Raw genomic sequence first — 27,494 nt, 5'->3', positions numbered from 1 at the left:
TTGAGAATATAATTAAGTAACTAACTAAGGAATCTTTTTTTCCCCCTAATTTAGTAAGAGTAGTCCTTTCCGTATAGAGTGGTGCAGGTATGACATCACTTTGTAGGCCAAAACGCAGAAGCGAGTTAGCATTTTAGCACCGGTTCCATCGTCCCAAAGTCAATGGTTTTTTTGAATGGGGTTTTGGTTAAATGGCTGAAATAAGGTCTGTGGTGAACACAAGCTCATCCCCCTCCCAGTCCCATCCCATTTTCATTCGGTTATTGTTTACCAACTTCCCAAACATTATGCGCTCCACACTCCTCTCCATTAGGTGGCGGGAATGCAACATTAAAGTTGGTTTGACCACCGCCGTCAAACACCAGAAGAATCACACAGACGACATGTTTTCAGTGTTGAAGTACGCTGTTACCCCTTTCGCTAGAAATACTCTGGCAAAAATGCACTACAGTTCGGGGGTCAGCATTAGGCTTTTGCCCAGTTCCAAGTGCTCTTTTGAAGACCCAGTGCACGTGACCGTGAGAGGCTTAAATCCACAACAACGCGTGAATCTGCGCTCTAAAATCACCGATGAAAAGGGACTTGTTTTCAAGGCTTCTGCCACCTACCAAGCAGACAGCACTGGTCAAGTTGACCTGAACCGCGACCCTTCTCTTGGTGGCAGCTTTACCGGAGTTGAACCAATGGGCTTATTCTGGGCACTAAAAGCAGACGTCGTAAGCTGCAAGTTTGCTATAACAGACGTGACGCGCCCTCAACTCGTTGACCTTGAATGTGTCAGTGACGATAAAGTCATCGCCAAAGTAACAAACGAGAGACACTGCATGGCCGATGGTGTCCGGAGAATTCCTGTTACTGAAGGCAGGATCAGAGGAACTCTTTTTATGCCACCTGGTCAGTTATTTTAGCTGTAGTGTCTACTGTCTTAAAGACTAGTTTGTAAGGCACTCCATATAGCAGTGGTTCTCAATTATAAAAAATATTTATAATTTAAATATTTAAATTATAATGCTTAAGATGACCTTGCTCAGTCGACTGAGATGCGAAAGTTTTTGGCCATATTCTGTTTTGTAGCAGCGCCTTGTGGTGGAAACGGAGAAATGCAGTGTAACACAATTGAAAAGGTTTTCTATTGTCAATCACAAATTCACGCTGGCCATTATTATTTTAATCAAGCCTGTCAAATCAGAGTTTTTAATGCTGATTTAAACATTTTTCAGGTAAAGGACCATTTCCTGGTATTTTGGATACCAATGTGTTTAGAGGAGGTCCGTTTGAGTTGAGGGCAGCTCTGCTGGCAAAAAGAGGATTTGCTGTTTTAGGCATAGCTTTCCAAGCTTACCAAGATTTACCCAAAAGAGCTGACAAATTTCACCTTGAGTATTTTGAAGAAGGTATAGATTTCTTGCGACAACAGCCAGAGGTTAGTATGTATAACCATTCATGCGCATTCCTTATTGTTCTTATAATCTCTAAATAAAATGAAGCTAATTACATAGGCAGGTTTATAAGTATCACAAATTCAATTCTAACACCTCTTTTTTTATTTTTTTATTCAAAGGTCAAAGATCAAAAAATTGGCCTAGTGTCCATATCAAAGAGTGGAGATCTCGCTTTGTCAATGGCTACATTCCTGCCTGGTATATCGGCCACTGTCTGTATCAATGGATGCAATGCCAATACTTTGGTCCCGATCTGCTACAAAGACATCTGCATTCCACCCCTCATGTTCGACGTAAAGAAATTAAAAATGACACCGTCAGGCCTTGTGGATATTGGGGATTGCATGAACGACCCGATGTCCAAAGAAGGCCTTCCTAGCGTTATTCCCATTGAGCGTGCCTCTAGTAACTTCATGTTTATAATGTCGGAAGCTGACAGGAATTGGCAAAGTGCCTATTATGCAAAACTTGCATGCGACAGACTCAAAGCACATGGGAAAAATAACTACGAGCTGGTGAGGTATGAAAAAGCGGGTCACTTTATTGAGGTGCCTTATATGCCCTTTTGTCTCGCTAATTTTCATGCTGCAGCCAACCATGTGGTTTTCTTTGGCGGGGAACCCAAGGGTCATTCAGAAGCACAGTTGGACGCATGGCCGAGGATTGTGAATTTTTTCAAAAAACACCTAGCGGCTGCTGATCACAACAAAAGATCTATGCTGTAAGAAAAAGGGCATTTACAGTACATAATAGTAGTCATGACATCCAGTTATAATGTCGACTTGCATTTCTAATCTAGATATCAAGTATTAAAAAAATGATCGTTCTAGTGATGATAATGGTTGATTTGCTTCTAAATCTATTGATGTTTATATCATTCATACAAAGTATGATGCCCGAGAAAGATTTTCTAATATTATCAATGTTGAATGAAAACAGTAATGCTGATACAAATATTTTTGTAACAATGTAAAATTTGTTACTGTCAGTATTTAAACCATCCTTACTGAACAAAAATATTCTTTTCTTGTTTTCAAAAAACAATCTTCTGAACGGTAATGAACTTTCACTGCCATGACACATTTTTAAATTATAACAACACTTATTTCAAGTAATTTAAAATCATATTGTAACTAATATTCACTTTACTGGTGCTGTTGATCTGCATTCTTGTTTTTGCATTCTCTGTTAGTATCTCCTTACATGGTTCATTTTATTGTATAGCCCCTGGTGCCTTCATTTCAAAAAGACCTTGATTAGATCTTCAGCCTTAGTGGAGGATAAAAAGCAGGTTGTTTTCCTCTTCAGTATTTTCTTTCCTAGTGAATGTTTGTGTCTAGATAAACATTCCATCAGGGTACAGACACTGATGAGATCTGCAACCATGGGCATTGAGTTATGAGTTATTGTATGCACCTTATACATACTAGAGCTTCCAATGAAGTACAATTAAATATTTTGAGATGATGTCTGTTTTTTATATGTTCTATTATTAATTAATCTTAGTAATTATTTTATAACGTTTCTGGGAGGTGACCTCATATCTGTGTCTGATTTACATTATTTTGATTTGGATCCTAATGTGTTGGTTGATGGAACAAGCTGCATCCACAAATGATTATTAGGAAGCCAATAATTCAAAATAATCTTTCTGTGCCACAACAATACTAAACATTATTTAGCAATACTATATTTAAAGGGATAGTTCAATCTTAAATTAAAATACTTTCATTTACTCTTCACCCTCAAGATGATTTTGAAGAAAGTTTTAACCGTTTTTTATCCTCACAATTAAAGTCTAAGGGGTTTACACTATCTTTTGTGTTTGTGTGTGTTCCAGAGAAGTCAGGCAGGGTTAGAACAACATGATGGTGAGTTAATTATGACAGAATTTTTTTCTTTTTAGGTGATATCCCTTTGATGATAAAGATGATTTTAGTTCATTTATATATTTTTATTATTAATCCTATAATGTAACTGTATTAAAAGAAAACACGTCTTCATGTCTTACTGAGTAAAAACCAAAAAGTACATTAACAGTATTATAGATTTTGATTAAAAAAAACAAAAAAACACAGAGTGAATATTTGTGAAGTTGCAAATTATTTATTTGAATAACTTATGTAGGTACCTTACCTTTTGTGTTTTTAAACTGTCCCTTTTGGTCTTTTCTATTATCATTTTCTCTTTATTTTATTTGCAGTGTTAAAAATGGGAATACAAATTAATGTAAACTGGGGGGAAGTGACCAGTTTTCTTCTAGGTTATAGAACCTTACAAATGTAGACTGGGAGGCCCAGCCTGCCACCATACAAATGTCTTGAAGTGAGACCCCACTTGTCCAAGCCCACGACGAGGCCATGCCTCTAGTTGAGTGGGCCCTAACACCCAAAGGGCAATCCAAGCCCTTAGATGCATAAGCCGACGCAATAGCGTCTACTATCCATCTGGACAGGGTCTGTTTCGAGATGGCTAGCCCTTTAACGCGGCCACCGAAGGAAACAAAAAGCTGCTCTGTCTGCCTGAAGGCAGCAGAACGTTCCACATAAATCCTCAAAGCCCTTACTGGGCAGAGAAAATTAACCCCAACCTCGCTGTCGGACACAGGGAGGGCTGACAGGGAAATGACTTGCGCTCTAAACGGAGGCGCAAGCACCTTCGGGACGTATCCATGTCTTGGTTTGAGGATGACCTTAGGCCCCGTCCACACTACTGCGTTTTAGTTTAGAAACGGAGAATTAAAACAAATACGATCTCCGTCCACACCAGCGTTTTAGCTGCGTATTAGAATTGAACTCCATCCACATTAAAACGACTGAAAACGCGGATCACGTGACCATTCACCAACACTGGGCATGCGCGTGCCGGTGTAAACACAACTTCATTGATAAAATTATCCCACCATGCGCTGGTTCTTCCCGGGTTAACCCAAAACCGACGCTCCATGTACGGTCGATACCGCCGCTGCACACGGGAATTTTCACAGATCGCACAAATAATAGCTTGCCTCCGGCGCATGTAGGCAGTTATAGCATTGTAAAATGCAGAATTTACTTGCACAACAGCTGCTAGCAAAGATATACGCCATGACTGATGACACCCAATCATAGAGCCGAGCGTGAGCCTCTACTACGTAATCGTTTCTAAAGTCCTCCGTTTTGACCCATTCAGACTAAAACGCCCTCCGGAGATTCAAAACGAAAAATGGGTCGGCAGCGTTTCTAAACTTCTCCGTTTTGGGTCTCCGTTTTTGCCGTTTTAGTGTGGATGGGAGGTGCAAACGTAGCAAAAGGTCTCTGTTTTTAAACGAAAACGCAGTAGTGTGGACGGGGCCTTAGAGTCATTAGGCCCAAATAGCACTCACTGAGAGCGTGTGTAGGTCGCCCACCCGTTTTACTGAGGCTAATGCCAGCAGAAAAACGGTTTTGAAGGAAAGGTATTTCAGCTCTACCGCATGTAATGGTTCAAATGGGGCGCCTTTCATGGCCTCTAAGACCGTAGAAAGGTCCCAAACTGGAACCGAAGGGGGCCGAGGAGGATTCAGCCTCCTAGTCATAGTCATAGTCATAGTCATACGTGTATACAGTTGAACGAAATTTCGTTCCATACAGACCGAGGTGCAACCAATACAAGAATAAACAACAACAACATCTGATACACACAATACATAGCAACAGTAAACAATTACAATAAAACAATAAAATAGTGCAATTCAAGCATAGCAGAAAGTCATAAACCATTAAAGTGACAGTGCATAATGGTACATTTTTTAATGCCCATTTCATTTAGGTGACAGTCCACAGTCTTTTATGGGCTCTTAGTCCTTCATTGAAGGGTGGAGGGTGGAGGGTGGAGGGTGGAGGGTAGGGGGTGGGGAGGCAGCAAATTATGGCAATGAGATGATGAATGGCACCCTGGTATTCAGAGCTCTGATAGCTTGAGGGAAAAAACTATGACTATGACTATCGAGCATTTGCACTCCCTGATTCGTTTGATTACCTGTGGTGACAAGGCGCCCGAGGGAAATGCATAGAGAGGACGTCTGGGCCAGTCTAGGGCCAGCGCGTCCCTTTCTTTTGAAAAGAATATTGGGCAATGAGCGTTGGCCTGCGACGCGAACAGGTCTACCTCCGGTCTGCCAAAGATGTCCCAGATGTCTCACACCACCAGGGGATGCAAGGACCATTCCCCTGGGGGAAGCTTGGCCCTGGACAGCATGTCTGTCTGTTCTGACTAGAACATGGTGGTTTTTCAGCACAGGGAGGAAAAACTGAAGGGCTTTCTCGACCGCTTTCTTCTCTTTTTGCAGACAGTTTATGTGTAAACACTTCTCTGCGTCTGACCACAGGCCCATTGACGGCCTCCCTTCGTAAAGGGTGCCCCAACCCGTGTTGGAGGCATCTGTCGAGACTACTTTGATTTTCGAGGCTATGCCCAGGTTCACGCCGGACTGGTACCAGTCGGCCCTCGTCCATGGTTTCAGCGCTGCTGCGCATGTCTGATTCACCGTGAGACAAAGCGAACCTGATGCCCATGCTCGCGCTGGAACACGCCGCTTCAGCCATAGCTGAAAAGGGCGCATGTATAGCAAACCCAGCCGCAGCACCGTCGAGGCTGAGGCCATAAGACCCATCATCCTCTGAAACACTCTGAGGGGAAGATACCTCCCTACTATGAATGTGGCTGCTAGGCACTGGATTACTGCCGCGCGTTCTCGCGTTAGGCGCGCCAGCATAGACCTGGAGTCCAACTCTATCCCTAGAAAGGATGTTTCCTGACTGGGAGATAGATTGCTTTTGGCCCAGTTGACTCTGAGACCCAGCTATCCCAGATGGTCCAGCAATAGCACTCTGTGTAACACCAGTTCCTCTTTCGACTGCGCTAAAATCAGCCAGTCATCCAGATAGTTCAGGATTCTCACGCCCCTTCGTCTGAGGGGCGCGAGCGCTGTGTCCATGCATTTCATAAATGTACGAGGTGCTAAAGACAGACCGAACGGGAGAACGGTGTACTGATAAGCCTGGCCCTCGATGGCGAATCTCAAGAATGGCCTGTGACGGGCTGCTATTTGAATCTGAAAGTAGGCGTCTTTCAGATCCACTGATATAAACCAGTCCCCCGGTCGAATTCGAGTGAGGATTTGTCTGGTTGTGAGCATTTTGAACGAGCATATTATAAGAGCTTTGTTCAAACGCCTGAGATCTAGTATGGGGCGGAGCCCGCCGTCCTTCTTCGGTACTAAGAAGTAACGGCTGTAAAACCCCGACTCGCTCTCTGCCAAGGGGATGGTCTCTACCGCCCCTTTCCTTAGCAAATTCGCTATCTCGGTGCGAAGTAGGTGTGCTACTTCCTGATTCCCAGAAGTTTCGACCCGGGCTGTGAAGCACGGCGGTCTGCGAGTGAATTGTAGCGAATAGCCCCGTTTCACTATCTCTAGCACCCATTTTAAGACCCCTGGAATCGATTCCCACGCTTTTGCGTGAATGGCCAGGGGTAGAATGAAATCTGGGCTCCGGTCGCTGATACTCAGGGACTCGGGGACCCGGCCATGATGACATACTTCGTTCACCAAGTTCGTATTCAATGGGGCAGTCGGCATTTCGTGCGGCGGCATTGTAACTAACATCCCGGTCGTAGAAACGGGAAGGTGTTGCGTTACAAGCGAGGCTTTGTGAGCGTTGTGCGTTGTGTGGCAGACACGTGATTTACACCCGAAACACCGCCAGCGTGAGCTGGGTTCATACACTGGGGCATTATGTGTGTGCGTAACACAGATACAGTCGTGTTCATAGGTAGGGGTGAGCACTGTACAGTGGGCACATTTCCTACAATTAAAACATGAACGGCATGAGCCAGTTTGACTGATATGGACCCCGGGGTGGTGTGAGATACTGCGTGGGTAATGCCTATGTGTAGGGGTGAACACTGGGTAGTGGGCACTTTTTCTACACTTAGCGGTCGAGCGGCATGAGCCAGCTTTATTGTTTTCGACCCTGGATGAGTGTGACTCACAGAAAGGGTAGTGTTTGTGTGTAGGGTTGGGCACTGGGTAGTGGGCACATTTCCTACATTCAGAACACCTTCGGCCTGAGCCGGAATATGACCAGACAATGTTCTTTTTGAGATTTATGTGGGTCGCCATGAGAACGGCGTTTGTGTGCAGGCGAGCGAGTTGAGGAACTGGCTCGTTGGCTGCTGAATACACTCTTCGAATCGCCTTTGTTGAGGGAACTGAGAGAGCGGGTCGTGCCGATTTCGATGGTGGTCCGGCCGCAGCGGGACTTAGCCATCGGCGCCTTCCTAGGGGGGCTAGGAAGGCTTAGGAGGCTCAAAGTTCGGCACGGGCTTGGGCCTGGGACCCCAGGCGGGAGGCGGTCTGCGACGGCTAGTGGAGCGCGAGCGCTGACGCTCATCCCGAGCCTGGCCACGCTGTGAGGCAGGCGGTGGGGGCGCTGGTTTGCGAGCGGGCGGCTGCTTCTTAGCGCGACTCGCTACGGAACTGGAGCGCTGTGGCAGGAAGTGTCTTATGGCCTGAGACGCCTTCTGCACCTCGGAATATCGCTCCGTGAAGCCCTTCACCGAGGGACCGAAGAGACCAGTCGGTGACACGGGAGCGTCCAGAAAGGTGGCGCGGTCAGAATCTGACATATCAGACATATCAGACTCCTGGGGCACGGTCCACTCGAGGCCGAGGTCCTCCACGGCCTTCGTAAGGAGGCGGAGAAGCTCAGCATCAATCGAAGCCCAGCATCAATCGAAGCCCTCACGCTGGACTCCTGTGTTCGACGGGGCGGGGTCCGGGACGGATCCCGACCATTCCTCGCTCCCGGACGCGAGGAGGGAACTGCTGTCATCCTCCATGACACCCCCGTCCATCTCATCAGGCACTGCTGCAGCGGGACGCTGACCGTCGATGAAGGAGACGGGGGACTCTGAGAAAGAGGCTCGCGGGGAAGCCGCTGGCGAGGGCTCTTTCACGGAAGGTTCCGGTGGCCTCTGTGAGCGGCGCTTTTTACGGCGCGGCCCAACAGGAAGCGTCGGAGAAGCGGACTTGGTAGAGAAGGCTGCCTGTCGAGCCCGCAGGGTCGAGAGAGGCAGTGCTTCGCACTTGCGGCAGCCACCGTCAGTGAGCGTGTGGTCCGCGTGGTCCTGGCCCAGGCAGGAAACGCACAGCACGTGGCGGTCCCCATCGCTGAGCGTGGCTCGGCACGAGCCGCAGGACATGGAAGGCATTTATAAATGCTGGCTCTTTTAGAGGAAAGACGTGTGTGTCGCAGCGGCGAACACACACGGAAGCAGTAAAAGGATATAGGCGCCGGATAGCGCAGCAGGTACGGCGAGTGAAGGCAGCGATAATCCAGCCGGCATCCTCTGTCTGAAGCTTGTCCCGCTGAGTGCTGTTCGACGGCGCAGCTTCTTCTTCTCTGTAGATCCAGCGAAGTGAATCACTCGCTGAAAGGAGACGAAATCATAGTGCAACCTGGGCGATGGGTATTTATAGGCTTAGGCCACACCCATTTTGGCGGGTCATGATGTAGCGCAGGGAAGGCTTCCCATTGGCGCTGGAGTCATGCCAGACGCACTGATAGGTTGCAGCAGTTGCCTCAGAGCAGCCAATGGGCGCGCAAGCTGCCTCAGAGCAGCAAATGCATTTTAAATTATTAAACATTTTTTGCTTCAATATTCTCGAGAAAAGGAGTTTTCCCGTACTGCAAGCTAAACTTACGCAACACGAGAGTACTCTCGTAAGAGAACTAATCTAACTCAAACGTTCTGGGAAAATGTTTGTAGATAAAAACTGAAAGAGTTGTCTGAACCTTAGTGATGTTGACGTTGAATTCGTGGGACCGTGGTGTAGTTCATTTATAGCCTACCTTTAGCTTTTTACTACTGGCGACTGCATTTATGCTTCAAAATGTATAAAAGTTGTGTTCATCTGTGATAATTATCTTGATAGACAAAACGTTTAAATATCATAAACTTTTGTTGATCACAGGGCTTTTTTTAGAGATAATCCAAAAGCCTATGGTAAAATTCTATTGGTTTGTTTTTTCTCGAGGGAACCAGTGTGATGTTAACTGCCAGTTGGACTACAAATCGATGTCATACCTGGACCCCTCTATTGCTGTTCCACACTCCAGTTCAATTGGTGGCGGTAATGCACCTAAAACCTGGTTTGCCAACCACCAATAAACAAGGACTCAAGGAAAAGAAGAAGAAGAAGAAGAAGAGGGCAGCAACAACACATTACTGCTGTAATAATCACACAGAATTAAATAGCTTGTTAGAATATAAACAGCAAGACAAGATATAATATTTGAAGTGATGTAGAGTCTAATTAGAATAAGACAATCTGGACTTATAGTAGGCTAAACCTCTTGTGGGTACCATCACATAGGGTGGGAAAGGAAATGCAGACCATCTGCCTAAACAGTAAATCAGAAGTGAAAGGGTTAATAGCAAATGCAATAAGAAAGAAATGGCAGAAGGAGTGGGATAGTTGAACAAAAGGTAGACACTTTCATCACATTCAAGAAAAAGAAGGTCTAGAAAGAAGAAAATTTGGCAACAGGAAAGATGACGTTTTAATCTCAAGAATGCGTATTGGACATTGTTCGTTAAATCAGTGTCTGCATAGAATGGGGAAGCATGAAACTGGAAACTGACAAATGTGGTCAAGCAGAATCAGTAGAACACGTAAAAGTGTGATGCATATTCCATCTAATTCAAGCTTTAAGATCTTTGGCGATAAATAATTTGTCACTTTAGGTTCTGTTAGGAAATGGCCCAAAACAATCAAGAATATTTCATGAATTATTTATTTTCTTAAAAGAAACAAGACTGATCAAGAGAATTTAAGAGACCGTTGTATTAACGCCCCTCCCAGTCCCATCCCATTTTCATTCGTCTTACTGTTTACCAACTTCCCAAACATTATGCGCTCCACACTCCTCTCCATTAGGTGGCGGGAATGCAACATTAAAGTTGGTTTGACCACCGCCGTCAAACACCAGAAGAAGAATTACACAGACGACATGTTTTCAGTGTTGAAGTACGCTGTTACCCCTTTCGCTAGAAATACTCTGGCAAAAAAGCACTACAGTTCGGGGGTCAGCATTAGGCTTTTGCCCAGTTCCAAGTGCTCTTTTGAAGACCCAGTGCACGTGACCGTGAGAGGCTTAAATCCACAACAACGCGTGGATCTGCGCTCTAAAATCACCGATGCAAAGGGACTTGTTTTCAAGGCTTCTGCCACCTAACAAGCAGACAGCAGTGGTCAAGTTGACCTGAACCGCGACCCTTCTCTTGGTGGCAGCTTTACCGGAGTTGAACCAATGGGCTTATTCTGGGCACTAAAAGCAGACGTCGTAAGCTGCAAGTTTGCTATAACAGACGTGACGCGCCCTCAACTCGTTGACCTTGAATGTGTCAGTGACGATAAAGTCATCGCCAAAGTAACAAACGAGAGACACTGCATGGCCGATGGTGTCCGGAGAATTCCTGTTACTGAAGGCAGGATCAGAGGAACTCTTTTTATGCCACCTGGTCAGTTATTTTAGCTGTAGTATCTGTCTTAAAGACTAGTTTGTAAGGCACTCCATATAGCAGTGGTTCTCAACCAGGAGGCAGTGGCGCAAAAAGTGGGTATGCGCTATACGGCGCATAGGGGCGCAGCACCAGGGTGGCGCCAAAGCGATGGTAATTTTATTTTTTTAAATCTATGCGTAGCTGCTGTTGTGCGTTTCTAAATAATGTCTGCATTTCCTCAATGTTATATAACTTTTTAGAGGAAGTTATAAAAATTCGCTGAACGAGCAGGTACGAGTCGAAAAAGATGGATAAAGCAAAAAAGCTGTCGGGACTAAAAATAGAAAAAGAAAGAGGGAAAAGGAGATGGCATGTCAGTTGATGCGCCAGCAGCTAAATAAGTGGATGGTCAAAGGCAACAGGTAGGATTTAAAGTGTGACGTCCACGCATGTAGGCTAGGAGATTCCCGGTGGGCCGACGTGCTTTTTGGCATCTAATAGGCTATTTTTTTTTGTCTTTGTCTTAACGGCCTATTAAACTCGTACATCGGCGGCCCATTCGTTTTGTTTTGTTTTGTTTTGCTTAATTGGCGGCGCTGGGTTAGTATGGCAAGCCGTTTTAGCTTAAATTGAACCCAGCGTTACTCGTCGTAATTGCATTTTTACTAGTAAGAATTCAATTAGAGAGCTCTACAATTCAATTCTTACTAGTAGCAATTACAATTAGAGAGCTCTCTAATTCAATTATTACTCGTAAGAATTACAATTACAGAGCTCTCTAATTCAATTCTTACTAGTAACAATTCCAATTAGAGAGCTCTACAAATGAATTTTTACTAGTCATATGTCTCCATTGACTTCCATTCATTTTTAATTACAGAGCTCTACAATTGAATTGTTACTAGTAAGAATTACAATTAGAGAGCTCTACAACTGAATTGTTACTAGTAAGAATTACAATTAGAGAGCTCTACAATTGAATTGTTACTAGTAAGAATTACAATTAGAGAGCTCTCTAATTAAATTATTACTAGTAAGAATGCAATTACAGAGCTCTCTAATTGAATTTTTACTAGTAAAAATACGAATTAAAGATATGTATAATTGCAGAGCTCTGTAACTGAATTAAAGAGCTCTGCAATTGCACTAACAACTGAATTAGAGAGCTCTCCAATTGAATTGTTACAAGTAATAATAGGATTTAGAGAGCTCCCTATTTAAATTGTTACTAGTAAGAATTGAATTAAAGAGCTCTGCAATTGCATTCTTAGTAACAATTCAATTTTAGAGCTCTCTAATTGTAATTCTTACTAGTAACAATTCAATTGTACAGCTCCGTAATTAAAAATGAATGGAAGTCAATGGAGACATATGACTAGTAAAAATTCATTTGTAGAGCTCTCTAATTGGAATTGTTACTAGTAAGAACTGAATTAGAGAGCTCTGTAATTGTAATTCTTACTAGTAATAATTGAATTAGAGAGCTCTGTAATTGTAATTCTTAATAATTGAATTAGAGAGCTCTCTAATTGTAATTGCTACTAGTAAGAATTGAATTGTAGAGCTCTCTAATTGAATTCTTACTAGTAAAAATGCAATTACGACGAGTAACACTGGGTACAATTTAAGCTAAAACGGCTTGCCATAGGTTAGTGCCGTTGTAATGCATTGGTCAAAAAAAAAAAAAAAAAAGTCGGCGTTAGTTTTTTTGGACATTTTTCATTAAACTCGTAGATCAGCGGCCCATTGGTTCTTTTCTTGATTGACACTGGGCTGGCCCAATCACATCTTTAATGTGAAGTAGCCTATAGAAATGAGTACAAAACTAATTATGAAAGTTTCCTTTATTTTTCAGTGCATTTGTTTTACAATATATGGCTATTATATCATGGGATTAATATTATAACTATTATTATGTAGTAGTGTAATGTAGACACTGTTACTAAAAAAGGTTTGATTTTTTCTTTGTTTAATTTGCACACTGAATATGGGTTGGAGCTTTTAATTTTGAACTCTCAAAGTGCACCAGATTGATGAATTCAACATTAAAAAGCACACAGTTTTCTTATGCCAAAATTGTTGCTGCATACCCCTCTGACACTGGGTAGTTGCGCCCCTGCCAGGAGGCACCAGTATGACTTGGAAAAAATATTTAAATTATAATGCTTAAGATGAACTTGCTCAGTCGACTGAGGTGCGAAAGTTTTTGGCCATATTCTGTTTTGTAGCAGCGCCTTGTGGTGGAAACGGAGAAATGCAGTGTAACACAATTGAAAAGGTCTTCTATTATCAATCACAAATTCACGCTGGCCATTATTATTTTAATCAAGCCTGTCAAATGAAGAGTTTTTAATGCTGATTTGAAAAATTTTCAGGTAAAGGACCATTTCCTGGTATTTTGGATACCAATGTGTATAGAGGAAATCCGTTTGAGTTGAGGGCAGCTCTGCTGGCAAAAAGAGGATTTGCTGTTTTAGCCTTAGCTTTCCAAGCTTACCAAGATTTACCCAGAAAAGCTGACAAATTTCACCTTGAGTATTTTGAAGAAGGTATAGATTTCTTGCGACAACAGCCAGAGGTTAGTATGTATAACCATTCATGCGCATTCAACAATTCCTTATTGTTCTTATAATCTCTAAATAAAATGAAGCTAATTACAAAGGCAGGTTTATAAGTATCACAAATTCAATTCTAACACCTCTTTTTTTTTATTTTATTCAAAGGTCAAAGATCAAAAAATTGGCCTAATGTCCATATCAAAGAGTGGAGATCTCGCTTTGACAATGGCTACATTCCTGCCTGGTATATCGGCCACTATCTGTATCAATGGATGCAATGCCAATACTTTGGTCCCGATCTGCTACAAAGACATCTGCATTCCACCCCTCATGTTCGACGTAAAGAAATCAAAAATGACACCGTCAGGCCTTGTGGATATTTTGGATTGCTTGAACGACCCGATGTCCAAAGAAGGCCTTCCTAGCGTTATTCCCATTGAGCGTGCCTCTAGTAACTTCATGTTTATAATGTCGGAAGCTGACAGGAATTGGAGAAGTGCCTATTATGCAAAACTTGCATGCGACAGACTCAAAGCACATGGGAAAAATAACTACGAGCTGGTGAGGTATGAAAAAGCGGGTCACTTTATTGAGGTGCCTTATATGCCCTTTTGTCTTGTTAATTTTCATGCTGCAGCCAACCATGTGGTTTTCTTTGGCGGGGAACCCAAGGCTCATTCAGAAGCACAGTTGGACGCATGGCCGAGGATTGTGAATTTTTTCAAAAAACACCTAGCGGCTGCTGATCACAACAAAAGATCTATGCTGTAAGAAAAAGGGCATTTACAGTACATAATAGTCATGACATCCAGTTATAATGTCGACTTGCATTTCTAATCTAGATATCAAGTATTAAAAAAATGATCGTTCTAGTGATGATAATGGTTGATTTGCTTCTAAATCTATTGACGTTTATATCATTCATACAAAGTATGATGCCCGAGAAAGATTTTCTAATATTATCAATGTTGAATGAAAACAGTAATGCTGCTAAAAATATTTTTGTAACAATGTAAAATTTGTTACTGTCAGTATTTAAACCATCCTTACTGAACAAAAATATTCTTTTCTTGTTTTCAAAAAACAATCTTCTGAACGGTAATGAACTTTCACTGCCATGACACATTTTTAAATTATAACCACTTATTTCAACTCATTTTAAATCATATTGTAACTAATGGTTACAAGTGAGTTATTGTATGCACCTTATACATACTAGAGCTTCCAATGAAGTACAGTTAAATATCTTGAGATGATGTCTGTTTTTTTATATGTTCTATTATTAATTAATCTTAGTAATTATTTTATAACTTTTGATTAATTTCTGATTCTAGGAGGTGACCTCATATCTGTGTCTGATTTACATTTTGATTTGGATCCTAAAGTGTTGGTTGATGGAACGAGCTGCATCCACAAATGATTATTAGGAAGCCAATAATTCAAAATAATCTTTCTGTGCCACAACAATACTGAACATTATTTAGCAATACTATATTTAAAGGGATAGTTCAATCTTAAATTAAAACACTTTCATTTACTCTTCACCCTCAAGATGATTTTGAAGAAAGTTTCGACTGTTTTTTATCCTCACAATTAAAGTCTAAGGGGTTTACACTGTCTTTTGTGTTTGTGTGTGTTCCAGAGAAGTCAGGCAGGGTTAGAACAACATGATGGTGAGGTAATTATGACAGAATTTTTTTCTTTTTAGGTGAACTATCCCTTTCAAGTTTATTGCAGATTCTACGTACATCAATACATCAAAGCCAATCTCACTGTATGAATGGTGAGGATCGGTTACTTTCAGATTTATCAACGTTTTTTTTTTTTTTAACATGTAAATGGATGAGATCTCTGCAAATCTCCAGTGGTACTTATTGCAAATCTTTTAGAGAGCACTATGACAAGGAAACACTCTAGCAGGCCTTGTTATTTAACCCGCACTACTTAAGTGGAAGCTCTGAAGAGTTCTTACATGTTGATTCACTGGAAAGGGTTCATTTTATATTTATAGAGGAGCTGTTATAACATGCAGTGCGTGGCATTCTCATGAATTGATTGTGTTACTTTAACTTTGTTGTTTTTCAGAAACATCGTTTGGTTTCTAAAAAGTATGTTGAAAACATTTGAAGAATGTTTTCCAGCCTATTCCTACATCAATAATTACTGATGTGGATGGCAGTATAAGCTCTACAACAAAGAACATCTTTATTATGGTAATGAATAGATGAGGGTCGGTTGCTAGCTGTGTTTTCTGGCCTGCATTTTGTGAAAGTTACAGAGGTCTTTTGCTCTATTTATTAACTTTTTTTATATATAATGTTTTACTTGTCTTAAAATAGTCATTGGACAATGTTGGTATATTTTAGCATGAGTAAATACCCTTTGTCTAAGCATCAGATGCTGCTATCTAGTGCTGAGAATAATATAGCAGATTGCAGTATCCATAAATCACAATCACTTAAAGGAAATAAAATATAAAGTCTTAAAGCTGTGTCATTTTTTTAAAGTTGATTCTTAGCAAAAAAAAAAACCACTTGGTTCTTTCAAAATGATATGTGCTCATTAATGTGTAATTACTTCTACCAACTAATCAAGTATTCTCGTAAGCGTAGAATCTGCCATTTAGAATACATACAAGCGAGTCGCTCGAATGGCGGCAGCCATGTTGCGCCTCCATTTTGAAAATACATTAGCCAAAGAGGGACATACCTGGAAATTCAAGCTTCACCTTTCGCGTTTTTACACTCAGTGGCACCGTGAAGAATGCGCGGCAGATTTGAAATAATACGGCCACCGTAGGAGTTAAAACGCCCTCGGAATGGGAGGGGCTAGAAAGTAATATTCAGTTGGTAGTCATAAACAATTTCACTGCTAGATGGGAGAAAATCCTACACAGAGTAGCTTTAATCAGATTTGATTCAGATTTACATAGATTAATGGAGGAGAAAATTGGTCTTAAAATTAAGCTATAGGGTGAAGAAAAGGCTTACTGAACCAGCCTACAAAATATTTTTTACAATCTATCACAGATGATATCCTATATAGAAAACTTTTATTTTATTTTGAATTATTTAAATAGTTTATTGCCTGCTAAATCACAATGAGCTGGGTGTGCATCACGGTTGTATTGGATGTAGAATTCACAAATAGGCATATTTAAGATTAGGTATTTGAAACCTACATCCAAAACCACTGCTAGAAAAAAAAAAAAAAGACATGACTTTACTTGAAAACGTATAGTTACTTGGGTATATAGCCTAACTCTTGTGACAACATCCTTGTGTGACAACTAGCCACAGTCTTATTTCATGCAGGCTTTAGAGATTCCTCATGGGTTGTCTAAAATGTCCCCTGACCATAAGGAACGCTGACCTTCCTATTATAGAAACAAACAAACCAAAGCAACACGTAGACAAATTCAATGCAGTGTGAGTAGCCTATAGGCTGCTGTTTTCAAGGTTTGCACACTCAGTAGGCTAGACACTGCAAAGAATAATTTGTGGATTAGTAGCCTATTGGCGTTTTGCTCACTGGATTAATTATTTATTATTCACATAAGGAAAACTATTCAGTTCCAAGGATTCTGTTAATATCCTAACAGACATTACTTTGTTCGCGTGCAGGTTATGTCTGCATCAGTATCTCGCCAAATACAAGCTCAATACCTCTCGTTCAAATCCTCACGCGCCTCTAGAAGACGCCGTTATGGACGGATACGGTAACGTTGTAGCCTATTGTAAGCGCCCACCTTTTATTTGAAGAAATAAAGCCCTATTATCGCTCTCAATTAAGCCTGTTCGCTAAAAACCCAGTAATCAGATCACAGACAGTCACGAATTTAACGTGATATGCGTTTACCAAAATCTTTTCTTTTTTTGACACTTGGATTTGGCTGATCATTCATAACGATCTCATACGGGTATGTTACTTCTCTATCGTATTGTCTAAGGCTTATCATACACTGTTTAGACATCCTTATTTGCATACGTTTACATATTTTAGTAACCCAGTGCTCGCGAAATATTGCATTTAACCCGCAATGTTCGTCTATTGGCTAGTGAAATAAATTAAGCTGAGTGATGTGGCGTGAGACAAGCGCGTGAATGCCGCCGTCACTACATCACTGTGATCTTATTGTGATCTGTGCTGTGAAAGCGAAATCATGCCTTTTTATATGTGAAATATGCCTTTCAAAATCGCGATTCTCAAAAGGTAGTTTAGCAATAAGACAACTAGGCTACGTAATGCAAATTTAACCAAATATGCAATCCTATCCGGGATATATTATGCTCGGGAAAGATCTCCGTTCAGCGTTTTTTCAGAATATTTCACGTTTTCGATAATTTGGAGAAACTGTAGACAACTCGCGTGTTAATCGTGATGGACACGACATCATAACGCTCAAGCTCTATTCACCAATAACGTGCGCGCGGAGAGCCGAAGAATTATAGTGGCGCCTCGGATATGAATGATGATGGAGGCGGAAAACGCGGAGAGCTGGTTTCCTCTGTCAGAAAACGGAAACCTAAGTTTAAACGCCTCGAACCTGGGTTTCCTAAACGCGTCGTCTCCGGTGGGTCTGTGGGGTGATGCTCAGGATAAAGAGGTGACCCGGCTGGAGGAGATCCTGTACGTGCAGGAAAGAGCCTACAAAGATTTCACCACCACCATTCAAGTTTTCATCCTCATCGGCTCCCTTTTGGGTAAGTATAGCCTATAAACATGAGAATGAACATGCTTTGCTGTTCGTCGGCACATGTGTGGGGATTACACTGATCTCTAAATATATTTTAATAAAACAACCACATCTAACTTAATTGATGTGATAAACTGCACAATCCAATATGAGCACATTAATGGCCTTTTGCACTGTACATGTGAATGAATATCCACTCTCAGGGTTACAGTTGGTGCACAAATTATATTTGGAATGTGACAATATAACAAACATTATCAGGCTGACATATTTTTCGTGATAAATCGCATTTGAGCAGATGTTACAGTATATGTTCTGATCTGTATGATCAGATGAGGTGAGATTTTTTTGTAATTGTAAACAAAAGCTGTTCGTTATTGAGCATTCACGGACACACACAGGTGTTGTAATTAGTCATGCTACAGCAAGTTTTTCCCTTCACAATCACACCGTGAACCCTGATGTTGAAAGTAATTAAAAAACAAAAATTAAGTTGTCCATTTAAACATTAATTAACAATGTCACATTTTGAAATCTGTTCCTTGAATAAATATTCAAAATATTACAGTGCACAATTCATACTGTGAGAAATATCCATCCCACAAGCCTTTGTTCAAATAATTTATGTTTGGTCAAAGCTGGGGTAAAGGAATTAAATATTTGTTATTAAGAATTTAAGAGTTTTTTTCTCTTTATACTGGTGTTGTTCAAAATACTATTTTGTGTGATTACAGTTTTCTCTTTCGTAACATGTTGACTTCTCTGCAATGAAAGTGCAGTTTTACATTCACTTCTTTTGAGAACAAGTTTATTAAATTAATAAACTCAACTCGTTGATCATTTCCATTCTCTAATCATATTTCTATAATATGCAGTAATATTGGTATCTTTCCTAAAAACTACAATTGAATCACAAATCTGAGTCATTTGTCACAAGTTGCTGCTTCAAACAGTTAACTCAAACAATTAAACTAGTTAGAGATGCCTCCATTATTCTATAGATTTTTATAGTACATCACTACTCAACTGGAGAACTTTTGCCGAGATTCAAATGGTTTTGATGACAATTTATATGCCATGTGCAAACCGCTTGTTTTCACTAAAAGCAAAACTTTTTAAACTTAGAAAATGTATTAGATAATAGCGCTAATCAAATGATTTGCCATGCTCGAGATGTGTCCAAGAAAATGTGTTAAGAAGATGACTGTAAATTCTTACACATTGCAGCAACATTATCTAGAAGCCATTGATCATGTGACAAATCAGGACAAATCCCCCCCCCCCAAAAAAAAAAAAAAATTGTTTATTCATGCTTCAATCAATACAAACAGAGATGTGTAATGTTTTCACAATCAGTTTGATGTCACATGGTAGATTTCTGGAGTTTTTTTACTACACGGCAGCCATTCACTCTGACAATGATGCCAAGGACAGAAAACGGCTGAATTTTGTTTACACAGATTACATGCATGTGGGACACGATTGATAATCTTATCTTCTTAAATGCAGTGTATTCACACCATCCTGTGCCAATGGAAATGATGCAAGATTTGCAGAAAGAAAAATCTTTCAGAGCCCTCCTCAGAATAAATGAGATTTTAGCATTGATTATATAATGTCCCTTTGTTCTGCTTGTTTATTTTTTTCTGAAAGAAGGCAATTTCATGAGGCTCAACCAAATAAGACATCACATGACCAATTAGCCTGCAGAATGCTTAGTTTAAATGTTTGTAATCTGAAGATCAGTCTCTGCACTGGATTAGGGCTCAAGTTTCAGAAAAGCTGGGAATTTTGTGTTTTCTAACATTCATTGTGATTATAGTTATAGAAAGTCATTGTGGCAATGGGTTAGTCATTATTGCACCTTTATCCTTGGCATTCATTTAGCAAACAGCTTGGCTCACGTATAGGCTACCCTCCAAATAAAAAATAATACAGTTGTTTGATAGCATGATATTCCAATAACATCTTTATATTTTTGCTGTTTATACATTCAAGTTCAATATTACATTCATGAGTAAAATGGATAAATAAAGTAAATGATAACATAATGTTCCTTTTTGGGTGAACTATCATTTTAAACGCATGGCAATATTTGATACCATAAGTTCTGACAATTTGTGATTAGGATTTATTAAACATAGTAATTACAGCTAAGTTAGTTGTTTGAAGATGTCAGAAAGGAGCAGCCAACATCCATTTTCACTCTTCAGAATTCTCAAACGTATAAGAAAGAGTTGAGAAACCACTAAAGAAGCTCCTGTGAAGTCTAAATACCACTGTTAACCATAAACTTTCTGGAGACCTCTGGGAACAAATGGACAATTGTCCGGCACTGTCAGTGTGCACTCTAAATGTCATCAGGGTAATAACACAGTGGCAGCTGCTGATGGATTCCTCTCTGCTGTGCCCGTTACACCTGCATGGTAATGGGAAAAGATGAAAGTCACAATCTTTGCGAAAAAGATGCACCTTCCGAAAGTGTGTCAAGCGTAATAATGGAGCTGGCTAGAGCACCTGTCACCTAAGTTCTCCGTTCGCATCAATATCCAAGAAGAGAGTCACCTCAGGCTCCATTTCAATTCAAGGCGTGTGAATTCTTGATGTCTTGATGCCTGGTTAACGTCAGACCTCGTCTCATTGAGACGTGGTCTGGGAACCACATGTTCATTTTCCCTTATTTGAGGCGTGGTTTACGAATGCCCAGAGCCGTTTATCGGGCGCTACGAATGTCTATCAAATGCGCCTGTACGTAGCTCATAGCCAATCGTTTCAATTATACCAGATGACGTATGTAGAGCGGCAGAAATTCGACGAGGAAGAAGACGAAATAAACTACTTAGAACACTATCTAAGGCTGCATCCAAAGGTAACTTTGCGTCTGATGCCATGTTGTATCCATAGATATAAACAAACTGCTTCGGTGTGTCGCATAGACGTCGTCATCGTCTTGCTGCTCCCTCCCCGTTCTGTGATTGGTTCCCTTTTTGAGGGGAAAATCTGGTCCATGGTATCCAGGCTGCCTAGCAGCGTGAATAAAATCGCCCTGCGCGCAAGGCAGCATGGGGAAACCCAGGCTAAACTCAGGTTACTTTGTTTTTCCATTTATTGACTAACAACTCTCCTTGAGAGAAAGCATTAGTAAGTCCAGAGGCATTGTGTGAACATGATGGTGGTTATTGCAGTTTTAGAATAAATGTGAGCAGACATTTACTCATCTCACTTGCAACAAAAAAAGAAAAAGAAACAGATTCAGTATTACTCAAAATGAATAAAACCGTGAAATGCAATCTCTGAATATTACACAAACCTGCAATAATTAAATATATTAAATTACACAAATATACTTTATGTAGTTCATCTCACTTTATTAACCAATGTCTTTGTTGCTGACCTTCAATGATCCAATTCAACCATACTATTAAGCAAAAATGACTTTAAAAAAACATCACATTTGTTATTTTTTTTTAGTTTTTTTGCTGAAGTAAGTTTCTCCTGCGTGGTTTTTATTTTTATTTTTACTGTACAGGCGTGAATTTGCATTTCTTTCAGCCTGAGGCTTATTCATTTCACTTTTGGAGGGAAAAATTGCCTTTACATTTGGCTAAAATACGTAATGCAATTAGTTACTTTTTTAGGGAGTAATGCAATATTGTAAAGCATTACTTTTTTAAAAGTAACTTTCCCCAACACTGGTCCAACATTTTACATGCTCTCACTAATTGGTTTAATTGCATATCTATCTATGGTATGAAGAAAGTATGAAAATGCTTATCTCTGACAGCTGTGTTGTCACGTGCTTAAATGAGTATTCTGAGTTTATAGCCTACAAGTTGGAGCATTTGACTTTCAACCTGACCTCAATTTCTTCAAAAAAGGCACTGTGGAAGTGAATAGACACATTTTTGGTGGATTTAAAAGCATAACTTATAATTATATAAAAGCTTCTGTTAAAACATGTATTTTTTGAGCTGTAAAGCTGTGTAATTATAATTTTAACAAGAATTTTACAGGTTTTTGTTGCTCTGTTTCAATGCAAATAAAACTATGTTTTACAAAAAAAAGGGACACTTTCACACAAAAATCATGTTGACACATTGTTTGCGTCTTTTTTTTTTTGGCTATACTGTTGCAACAATTATTGTAACATTTAAAGATTGGCCCCGTTCACTTCCATTTTTTGGGGGTCAAGTGAAAATTTATTTTCCCTATGGTAATCAACAAATGCACTCAATTGAGCTTAACGTCCACTGAACCTGGAATATTCATTTAAAAAGATGAAATACCCAACCGGTGTCTCATCTCAAGTGAACATCTCAATATTGCAATTACTTGTTAAGATACATGTTACGATTTAACTTCAACAAATCTTCTGTGCTGTGAGGCTTGTTTGTCCTTAATCACAGCATAAGAATACTGTTTATTGCCAGAATCAGGCTTTTCACTGTTTTTCCCCTTTAAATAAGCTTGCAACCTTCAGGTACCTCATTGCCATGGGAACTGCTGTAGACAATGAAATGAAGGCTGCACATTCAACTGTGTGTCCTTAGATACTGACCTAGGCTTGTGAATCTTCAACCTTCTCTCCTTTTCATCTCTTTCTCCCCAGGCAATATTGCAGTGCTATGGTGCACTTGTTACACCAACGTCTTCAAGTCTGTCACAAATCTCTTCATCAAGAACCTGGCGTTTTCTGGCATTTGTGCTGGGTTGGTGTGTGTGCCCTTTGACATAGCCCTGAATGCCAGCCCCCTCTGCTGCCTCTGGGTTCACACACTCCTGCTTTGCAAAACCATCAAGTTCCTACACAGACTTTTCTGCTCCGCCACTGTGCTAAGCTTCGCTGTCATTGCCCTGGACAGGTGAGTGGATACACATTTATTCATCTTTTGCTTTTAACTGAAGTGTAATTGTCTCAGCCTTGAGGTCACTATAATTCAGCCTCAACCAAACAATCATTAAAACCATTGGTTAAGATAATAATAGGGTGAAAGATCTTGTGAAAAAATCTGGAAACCCTTACAGTTGTACTCAATCCATGGGCACCAGCTGTTTCACAGACTAGTGCTTCCATAGCAACATACTCCCTGCCAGACCCTTTATCAATTCATTGAATAATTTATTTTGCTTAGCACAGAAGCCTTTCTTGATACAAGCATTTTTTCACTTCAGAAAAAAAATCATAGACACACCATGCCGACACAAATCGCATAATAAAACATACTGGTATCCATATTTGACAGATTTGTTTTGATTTCTTTTTTATTTTCTGAGATTCCAGTTATGAATCAATAAAATACAGCTACTATGTTTTTGCACACACATAAGGCATTTTAACTGTGTAAACAATTTAGTCATTTAAACAGTATCAAGGTTATGTAATTGGGGCAACTACGGCTGGGCACCGACAAGCGATTCTAATTCAAAACCAGAACCAAAAAATCCAGTCTGCTTCCCAAACGGTTGACTCTTATGAGTCAGTTCTTTTTAGTGATCAAATCAAATAAAAACTCTTCAGTTAACTCAAACCAACCGATTTCCGAACGAATCATTCTTTTACAGAATGAACCGATTATTTTTTAGCAAATCAAACGTATAGTTTACCTGTTACGGTCACTACATTTCCCATCATCCTCCCTGGCCCTCACCTGCATGCTCTTCCTCTCTTCATTGTTCAGCTGTATCTTGTTAGTTTCCATGGTTACTGTCATTGAGTTAATTTGCCCCAGCTGTGTCTTGTTTCTCTGTGTATTTAAGCGCCTCTATTTCTCCTTGTTCTTTGTCTTGTATCATTTACTTTAAGTTGATGTGTGGTTATGTTTCCTTGTCTTATTTCCTTATTAAAGTCTCCTATTGAATCTTCTTCGTCGTGCGCTTAATCTCAACCACCTCAGCCGTAACATTACCATTGTATCATAATGCTTGTGAGCCCTGATATTGATACAGATTGGTTAATATGTATAGTTAATTTAATCAGATGTGGTTTACATGCTCAACAAAATTCGATCATTTTAACACGATGGATATGTATATGAGACAACTAAGGCTGGGAACCAACGAGCGATTCTAATTTAGAACCAGATCCATAAAAATAAAAAAACACCAACTGTGCGATCGGGGGTTCTCCACACAGATTGCGCTGCATTGACTAACAGAAAGATAGACAATGGACCTGTTTTGTCAGCAAATTGTAATCCTCTCTTTCGCTTCCAGGTACTACTCAGTGTTGTATCCGCTGGAGAGAAAAATATCAGATGCCAAATCCAGAGACCTGGTCATCTACATCTGGGTGCATGCCGTGGTGGCCAGTGTTCCTGTTTTCGCCATAAGCAATGTGACAGATGTCTACGCCACCTCATCTTGTTCTGACGGCCAGTCGTTTGGACATCTTGTTTACATGGTCACATACAGCATCACCACGCTTATTTTACCACTAGCAGTGGTGTTTCTAGCCATGGCGCTAATCCGCCGTGCATTAAGCAGCAGCCAGAAGAAGAAAGTGATCATCGCAGCGCTGCGCACCCCTCAGAATAGCATTTCCATTCCGTATGTGTCTCAGCGTGAGTCTGAACTTCATGCCACTCTGTTGTCCATCGTCCTAGTCTTTGCACTCTGCAGCACTCCCTACGCCGCTCTGGTGATATACCGTGCAGTGCTGGGGGCTGCAAAAGCCTCGGCTTGGTTACAACTGACTGCTGTGTGGCTGCCAAAGGTGTCTCTCCTCACCAACCCACTGTTTCTCCTCACAGTAAACCGCTCTGTGCGACGTTGCCTTCTCGATATGCTAGCACGGTTGCACCGACGCTATAGCCGAAGGAACATGGTCAGCATTGGAGGTCTGGCTGAGGTAGGGCCACTAGGGGGCGAGACTGTGGTTCGCTCTGGTAGTCAACTTCTAGAGATGTTCAATATCGGCCAACAGCAGATCTTCAAACCGAATGAGGAAGAAGAAGATGAGAATGAAATTTCATCTGTGGCTTCCGCAAATTTCCAACCCAAAGATGAGGGACAGGGTGGAAATGGAATGCTGGCAGGAGAGCTGCGTCAGCTACAGTCAGGGGACGGGGTTAAAGAAGAGGGCTTGGTGTTACCAAAACATTCCCCTATTCAGTCATGTGCCTACTCCTCTTCGCAGGTTGCCCCCGCGACTCCCACGGACCCCGAGGATGCAACGCAGTTTGGTTTCGGGCCGTTTGAGCTGCCTCCTCAATGGCTGCCTGAAACCAGGAACAGTAAGAAAAGACTCCTTCCTCCGTTGGGTAACACACCAGAGGAGCTGATCCAGACCAAGCAGCCTAGAGTTAGACCCGAGAGACGCATCAGTAGAAACAATAAAGTTAGTACCTTCCCTAATGTGGACCCCTAAAACACAGTGCCATGGACTAAATCATTAAAAGCCAAGAAAAAAGACTGTCTGTTTTATATCGAAAGTTATTTTCTATGTGAGTGCAGAACAATGAAGGAGCGAACTCATGGAGAGTTTACGTTTACAGTAGGAAGTAGGTAGAGTTTTCATGCTCTCTTGCTGTCTGTTTGGGCGATTTAATAGACATTCGTTCATCTCCACGAACTGACAGTACCGGAAATTGATCTTTCACAGGAAATGCAAGAAACACCATATGGTAGGCATGGATTGTTTGATATTTGTTTTGTTGGAATGGTGAATAAAATTAATCCCAATCATTTTTATGTAGATATGTCCATGCTGTGTTGAATGTGACTAATGTGTCCTGCTCAACTTGTTGAAGCATCACCCCATTGCCCACATTTTATTTAGCAACATAATCTATTTCAAATAGCCAGAAACGAGTTTACTCACAATTAAAGCATATAAATGAACTTTTATGTGCACTACCATTACAATGCTATTAAAATGCTGCCATGACCACATGCTGGTAATGGAAAACCAATGTGGGTTTAATGCACAAACACCCAATAATGCTGTTGGCATTTATTACAGAAAGATGATTTATTATTGACATAAAATGGCGAAGAAACTTTTAATCCCATGCATTGAAGTGTTCAGATTCTACATATTACCTTTAAGAACAAATCACAGCCCTTGTCTGTGGTCAGCTATTATCAAGATTTGCAAATGTAGATGGGATACATTTTAATACGCAACAATTAATTATTTAATCAGTTCGTCTGCAGAGGAATATGTCTTTCCTGTCAGAGAACAGGAAAGTATATATGGTGTGAAACACAATGAGAAGACATCCTCTGCTTAGAGGTCTGTTGACAGTAAAGTGTTGTTTGGAACAATATAGTTTAATCACACTGCATAAGCATTGTGACTCACAGGCTTTCATTTAATTATACCTTTTCTTCAAAAGGCAGCCCATTCTCAGGCTAATTACATGTGTATTTGTATTTCTTACATAATCAGTTATTTGGAAGAAATCCTTTCTCTTCCAATAGTATATGTCCAGCTATATTCAAAATAAACATTAGGTCGGTGAAAACCTATAATTGAAATACTCAAATTCTAGCAAAACAATGCATAAAGGAACATTGTTTTGACACTGAAATGTTCAGAAAATCTCTTGGCAGTGGTTCATTAAATCTGTTTTACTGAGTGACCAAGTTTCTCATTCATTGACCCGTATTTGTTTTTAAAGCATGTCTCATTAAACGCATTTCATAAAAAAAGAAACATTGTTTCTCTGAGTTAATCGCCTTTTATGGCAAAGGCAAAGCTAAAGATTAGGCACTTGCATGTGACTGAGATGAAAAAAAAAAAAAAATTAAAAAGGGCAGCGTGTTTCCCCCCACATGCCAGTTTTAGTGTCATTAATTAAAATGTCTTGATGTATTTTGAAGATTTAATGTGTTATCCAAATCCAGTGACTGCAAGCTTGGATTTCTAATATAGCTATGGGTATGTGGAAATAACATAATACTTTGTGCTCCACCAGAATGCTTGAATGTATGAAAAGGTCAAGTGAAAGTGTTGTTTTGAAATACAGTGATTGTCATCCATTTACTTGGCACTTTTAAAACATTAAAAAAAAAAATTTAAATGCCATTTTCATGATTTCCAAAGCATTAGTTAAATTGTCTGATGGAAGCAGGACATTTCTCTCAAATTTAGCTAAACTAAATGCCTACAAATTGGAGGCAAGGGTTTATTTAATTAGAGTTGCTTAGCAACTGATAACCCAGCTTGTGCCATGCAATGTTTGACTCAATTAGACGAGACTTTCCTGGCTTTTTGTTGCGTTATTCCAATTGCTTTCATTAAACATCTTAAATAATAGTCTCTGTCAA

The 27,494-nt window shown here is 40.5% G+C and overlaps 2 protein-coding genes across 2 annotated transcripts; both read left to right on the top strand.

The window, feature by feature from the left end:
* The first annotated feature begins 369 nt into the window (after window positions 1–369).
* On the top strand, window positions 370–16,013 carry acot20 (acyl-CoA thioesterase 20). The gene is given in 9 exon segments (XM_079888691.1): window positions 370–894; window positions 1,221–1,423; window positions 1,562–2,163; window positions 8,105–8,326; window positions 8,474–8,671; window positions 10,330–10,699; window positions 10,703–10,988; window positions 13,346–13,548; window positions 13,694–16,013. Coding segments are annotated over 9 exon segments (3,201 nt in total). The 5' UTR covers window positions 370–383; the 3' UTR covers window positions 14,300–16,013.
* An 847-nt stretch (window positions 16,014–16,860) lies between these two features.
* On the top strand, window positions 16,861–26,991 carry gpr176 (G protein-coupled receptor 176). Its single transcript, XM_079888092.1, has 3 exons — window positions 16,861–18,231; window positions 22,834–23,086; window positions 24,438–26,991. Exons 1-3 carry the CDS (start codon window positions 17,997–17,999, stop codon window positions 25,588–25,590), a joined length of 1,641 nt encoding a protein of 546 aa, XP_079744218.1. The 5' UTR covers window positions 16,861–17,996; the 3' UTR covers window positions 25,591–26,991.
* Window positions 26,992–27,494: the final 503 nt, after the last annotated feature.

This window comes from Squalius cephalus (assembly GCF_949319135.1).
Source record: "Squalius cephalus genome assembly, chromosome: 12".
In the NCBI taxonomy this organism is placed as follows: Eukaryota; Metazoa; Chordata; class Actinopteri; order Cypriniformes; family Leuciscidae; genus Squalius; species Squalius cephalus.
This window is presented reverse-complemented; position numbering and strand designations above follow the sequence as displayed.